The 6,040-nt window shown below is 41.8% G+C and overlaps 2 protein-coding genes across 3 annotated transcripts; both read right to left on the reverse strand.

Annotated features, from left to right (window-relative positions):
* Positions 1–951: 951 nt before the first annotated feature.
* Positions 952–2,260, reverse strand: SLC35A4 (solute carrier family 35 member A4; the record flags this gene model as incomplete). The annotated part of the gene is made up of 1 exon (XM_081872865.1): positions 952–2,260. One exon carries the CDS (start codon positions 2,258–2,260, stop codon positions 1,259–1,261), a length of 1,002 nt encoding a protein of 333 aa, XP_081728991.1. The 3' UTR covers positions 952–1,258.
* Positions 2,261–2,834: 574 nt separating this feature from the next.
* On the reverse strand, positions 2,835–5,778 carry LOC309347937 (SLC35A4 upstream microprotein; the record flags this gene model as incomplete). Of its 2 annotated transcripts, none has more annotated exons than XM_081872932.1 (3): positions 5,706–5,778; positions 3,524–3,622; positions 2,835–3,032 (listed from the first exon to the last, which is right to left on the reverse strand). In XM_081872932.1, exons 1-3 carry the CDS (start codon positions 5,718–5,720, stop codon positions 2,835–2,837), a joined length of 312 nt encoding a protein of 103 aa, XP_081729058.1. In that variant the 5' UTR covers positions 5,721–5,778. The 2 variants fall into 2 exon arrangements, with proteins under 2 accessions (XP_081729058.1, XP_081729059.1); XM_081872933.1 differs by having other exon boundaries at positions 3,524–3,583; positions 5,706–5,762.
* Between the last annotated feature and the right edge of the window lie 262 nt (positions 5,779–6,040).

Raw genomic sequence — 6,040 nt, forward strand, 5'->3', positions numbered from 1 at the left:
AATAATAAATTATTATTATTATTATTATTAATGATAATATATGCCAAGTACATGCTACAGGCAGAAATATTTGGGTGTGGGGAATTTCAGCTGTGTGGCAGCAGAAATGCGAATGTTGTCAGAAGCTACCTGAACACTTTAGTGTTGGATGAGGTGGATTATAGTTGCTTCAATAAAGAAATGGTGATGCATTGCATAGTGTTCCCAATTACCAGCAGCTGAATTCAGCAGAATACAGATTATCAGAACATCACCTGGAAAAGTTAAGCATGTGTGTTTACATGGCTGGAACCTCTGGCTGTATATTGAGGCAGGTCTACACATTCAGATTCAATACTGAAAGGGAGAAATGAGTCCTGTTTGGAAAACATCCAGATAAATGTAACAGGAAACTGTGCTCCATTTATTTTGGAGGATTTTTTTACAAAACATTCACAACTCATCACAAACTATCTGGTAGCAATTGACTCTTTCAGGAGCAGACAAACACAGAAGGGCATTAACTTGCAAAAGGCACTTGTCATTTGTAATCACTGGGTTGAAGCAGAACCTCTGCCAAGAACATCAAAAGCAAAACACTTCCCTGTGCAGAATAAATAGCTGTTCATACTACACTCTTCCAGATTTGTAACAATGAAAGTGTTAGTTAAAAAAGAAAAGAAATATACAGAGCTTCCCTTTCCACAAGTGTAGAAATGGGAGCCTGGGAGACTGCTTTTGCTCATTAAGAAATAATTCATTCTTTCCTTTTGAGGACTCATGAATCTATAGACACTAGGTAGACAATACAGTGGGAAGGAGTGGAGGAGTGATATATAGGAGGCCAGTTTCCTGTTTGATACCAGGAGTGGCAGATCCTACTGAGCTGTAACCAAAAAAAGGAAGCATGATTTTTCACCTCTTGTGGGATGAAACAAGCTATATACAGAATACATACAACTCTTCTCTTTTCCACCAATGCCAATTCAAAATGACAGGAAAGTGGGCTTTTAGATAACAATTTGCTTCCTCAAACTATGCTTGCTGGCTAATGACAAGATTAGCGTACTAGCATACTAAGTTTAAGCTGCAGCTCAGCCAAACAACAAATACTTTTTCTGAGCTCAGGGAGAAGTATGAAACAATAGCTATTAAGCCATTCACAAGGGAGGTGTAAAGTACTTGTGCAGTCTATTATACTCTTTTCAAGGTAAAATATATAAGCAGCAAATTATTTCCATATAAATGACTTCTCTAAAGATACACAGAGGCAAGGAAGCTATTTGATTCCATAATAAAAGTAAACAGCGAAGCTAATCAGCAAAACAGAAAGGAAAAAAAAGGTGGTTAGATGAAGACCAAATAGGAGGACAGAGAGCAAAGCATTAACCATAATAGAGGAGGAGATCACAAAGAGTCTAGTGATGTTACTACTGTGCTTCATGACCACAGACATTATCAAGCCATTCAAGGCTTGACTCACAATAATTAACAGAACCCAAAATGAGAAACCCTCCAGGAACCCAGCCCCTGAGCTGCTTGACAGATGGATGATTATGTTCAGCAAAACACCAAAAAAGTAGAGAAATGCATTTTGGAGGTTAAGAGGCAGATCCTGGGTCTTCAAGACAACTTCAGTGTAGACTGCTGAAAGGCCAGAGATCAGGCAATATAGAAAGATCAGCACTAAGCCAATGGGGGTGATGTGCAACTGCATCTCAGAAGCAGGCATGTGCTGTGGGTCCTGCAGGCCTCCGTATGTATAAAAGGCTCCAGCAAAAATCAACAAGAAAAGAGCGAGCCACTTGCGGGCAGTCAGTCTTTGGTGCAAGAACATGCTGAATAGGAGGGCGGTGCTTCCAATTTTCAAGTTGCTGAGCACTTGGAAGGTACTAGGATCCATGAACAGCTGCAAATGAACTACTAAGTTGTTGTTGGCTGCATAGAGCAATGCCGAAAGAGCAAAGGGAGCAGCGTGATGCCATGACACAGATAGTTTTTGTTGTCCGCAGCCCCAGATCATCAGGAAGACTAGTGAGAGCATCAACTTGGTTAACTCAATCAAAACCACCACAGAGGAGGCACTGAATGGGATCTGGCCATTTTCTTTACTGAGAGTCAGGAGTGGTGCATGGGAGCCATAGATAAAAACGGACAAGATCAGCATCAGCCCCCACCGGATTTTCCCAAGTACGACAGCAGCAGCTGAGCTGACCCGGCTATCACCAGTACAAGCGTTGTCAAATAGCATTTCTCTGAAGTGTGGAGGCAAGGGAAACATCAACCTCTAACTTTTATAGGAGAAAAATGAAGTTAATATAGGTTTTTTTTTAAAAAAAGTCATACTCATGGAAAGGCAGAAGTATCAATGACTCAGAGCAATATGACACATTTGTGATGAGATTCGCATGTCAGTATAATATGTATGCATGATTAAGAAAAAGTTTGGACAATGTGAGCCACTCAAGCCACATTTTCTGGGTACATGAAAGGACATGGGGTGGGTTCCAGTTTAAAGCTGGCAGGCATGATGACCCAGCAGTTGCTCTGTGTTCCATCAGAATGAGAATCCCATCATGTGAGAAATGCAGCTGTCCGAGTTGATAGTCAGAAACCATCTAATCCCAGGATGGCTGAAGCAGCCACCAAGACTTTTCATGATTGAATGTCTGAGAATACTTACAATCAGACCTGCTGAAATTTCATCTCATCCAATATAAAAACACTTCCGATTGATATGACTGGTGAAAGGGGAGCAGGAGGAGTCATTTCTGACCTAATTGAGTTTACATTGTTTAGAAAGCCTAATATAAGAGGGGTTTTCTGGAGTGTATTGATACATGAGATACTATATTCTAGTCTGGTCCTTTCCTGAATGAACTGAAATAGTCCTTGATTGTCTTTTCCACATCAGGAACTGCATAGGTTTGCGCAGCATACAGACCAGTACAAGTCCCCACTAGAAATCCAAGGACTGCTGACGATCTGAGTTTGGCTACAACATAGCCAGCAAGAAACCCTTTGAGAAATGGGGATGCCAGCAAAGAGACTTCCTGTAAAAAACAAAAAACAAAAACATAAATGGGCAATTGAAGCAGCCATCTGAACACAACTAAAATGCAGACTGGGATGTGTTCTCATGGTTCATCCATTTTTCCTAATATGCTGGGTTACAATTCAAGGCTAATGTAGTATTTATAATCAAAAGAGCAAGCACAGTCTCAGTATTTTCCAGATGTGACACACTGAAAATAAACTACAGTCCCTTACAGGTATAATTACATTGTACTCTAATAAGTTACTGCAGGCATAGGCAAATTCTGGCCCTCCAGATGTTTGGGACTACAATTTCCATCATCCCTGACCATTGGTCCTGTTAGCTAGCGATGATGGGAATTGTAGTCCCAAACATATGGAGAGCTAGAGTTTGCCTGTGCCTGAGTTACTGGGCCAGATATATCAAGCACATTATTAATGACTTTTGAGAGACAAATACGGTGACAACAGACTTGGAAAAATCAGTATTAAACAGCCCCACTTTTACCTGTCCTACTCCAGCCTGTACCTCATTTTCGACTCTTCGTTTCAAGCTTTCCAATTGATCCTTCAAAAAAGCAAGATCTTTCAGCTTTGGCAGAGAGTCCTATACATTGGAAACATAAATGACATATTCCAAACTGCATGCACACATGCATTTTAGTATCTTTGTTATAGAAAGCAAATATCTAAGAGGAAAGACACAGTCTAGAAATTCTGATGGGATGTCTAATATAAGACCAGTATCTGGCTATCACTGCCACCACATCAGAGGGGGCACTTTAGGTAGTTTTTACTCTCCAACTTCTATCCCGGGTGCTTCTATCCGCCAATGAGTTCCATACAATAGTATAAAGCAATTCTGTATGATGCTGTTTTGGGTGTGGGAAATGGACTTCATCAGTGGATTAATTTTCAAATATTAACTTGTGTTATAAATCAATGAAAAAAATCATCTGTCTAGTCTTTTTATACTTTGCTGCCATGAACAATTATAGGCTGCATATGGATCGCTCACTATTTTAGTCCGGAGAGGTTAACAAAAGACATGCATTTGGATTTCATTTTTATACAGCTAGAATTTTCTGGCTAAAAAATATATTTGGGGGTAAGTTATTTTAGTTCTTTCCCAAAACTGAAAATGTCAACATTTATTTATTTATTCCATTTATACTCCGCCCTTCCTCCCAACAGAACCCACTTCAAGTTCCGCCTTATACAAGCAAGTGCCCATGTTCACACAATCAGTTGCGTGTTTTCATTTTCCCTCACTTGACACGTCTCTGTCCTACCTTAGCACCCAAACTAGGCCTAAGAGGCAGTTTTAAAAAGCAAGAAAGTTCCAAAGAGGCCGTTTACAAAAAAAAAAAAAAAGCCAAAGATCATCAAGAAAGCTACAACACGCCCCCCCCCCCCCAATATCAGGAAAACATGGGTAAGCAGAAGCTAAAAGTGCGGGTGTTAAAGAAGAGGACCCAGCTTATGGCCAGCTGGCAAAAGGGGAGCTGGCAGGGCTTCCTGAAAGAGAAGCATTCAAGGAACTTCAGTAATAGTTGCTAGGTAGATAGAAGAAATTAGATTTATTGAGAATAAGTTTAATTATGAAAAAAATGTGCAGTGGCAGTAAGTAACATGAATTTGAAATATGGAATAGACGGGAAGTTGGGTCTTTAGTGTTAAGACCAATAGATGTTTTATTGTTTGCCAAGAAAATTATGTGGCTATGGTTATTTTTGTAATTTGTGTGTAATTTGGTATTTGTGGTTTTTTTGTGTGTTTTTTCTTGTTGTATAAATAAATAAATAAATAAATAAATAAAAGGCAAGAAAGTTCCAAAGAGGCGTTTACAAAAAAAAAAAAGCCAAAGATCATCAAGAAAGCTACAACAACCCCCCCCCCCAAAAAATATCAGGAAAACCTGGGTAAGCAGAAGCTAAAAGTGCGGGTGTTAAAGAAGAGGACCCAGCTTATGGCCAGCTGGCAAAAGGGGAGCTAGCAGGGCTTCCTGAAAGAGAAGCATTCAAGGAACTTCAGTAATAGTTGCTAGGTAGATAGAAGAAATTAGATTTATTGAGAATAAGTTTAATTATGAAAAAAATGTGCAGTGGCAGTAAGTAACATGAATTTGAAATATGGAATAGACGGGAAGTTGGGTCTTTAGTGTTAAGACCAATAGATGTTTTATTGTTTGCCAAGAAAATTATGTGGCTATGGTTATTTTTGTAATTTGTGTGTAATTTGGTATTTGTGGTTTTTTTGTGTGTTTTTTTCTTGTTGTATAAATAAATAAATAAATAAAAGGCAAGAAAGTTGCAAAGAGGCGTTTACAAAAAAAAAAAAAAAAGCCAAAGATCATCAAGAAAGCTACAACAACCCCCCCCCAAATATCAGGAAAACCTGGGTAAGCAGAAGCTAAAAGTGCGGGTGTTAAAGAAGAGGACCCAGCTTATGGCCAGCTGGCAAAAGGGGAGCTGGCAGGGCCGCATCCTAAGGAGAGTCGCGTTCCGGCTTCCGCCCCGAAGCTGCCCCGCTTCCCCTCAGGCACGACGACTCCCGAGTAAACGTGGCCGAAAAGGCTCCCTCCCCCCCCCAACCCCAAAGCTCCCCCCTCGCAGGCCCCGCCACCCCCGGGAAGCCAAGGAGGCCGCGAGCGCCTTCCTCCCGCCCCCCGGAGAGGACGAGGCCGGTACCTTGTCGTCCGCCATCTTGCTCGCGGCTCCGCCCTCCGCAGGCGCCGCCCTCCTTTCCCGAGCGGCCTTCGCCGGCTCCTCTCTCCAAGGCTCTGAGGGCTGCTCCCCCCCGCCCCCAGCAGAAAGGTAGAGGAGGAAGGGTCACCTAGTCCAGCCCCCTGCTAGCCAGGACTCAAGGGAAAGGAAGAGAGGCTGGGGACGGGGATTCACACGTTACGCGTGTCGCCCGGCGCCTCCATTGCCAGCCTTTAGGCGCCAGGCGGAAACGCTTCTCCTCACAGCCAGGTTCACATTCCATGGCTTTTTATATGTCTTTGTTTTCTTATGAATTTTGC

This window comes from Podarcis erhardii, assembly GCF_964252035.2.
Source record: "Podarcis erhardii genome assembly, chromosome: 8".
NCBI classification, from domain to species: domain Eukaryota; kingdom Metazoa; phylum Chordata; class Lepidosauria; order Squamata; family Lacertidae; genus Podarcis; species Podarcis erhardii.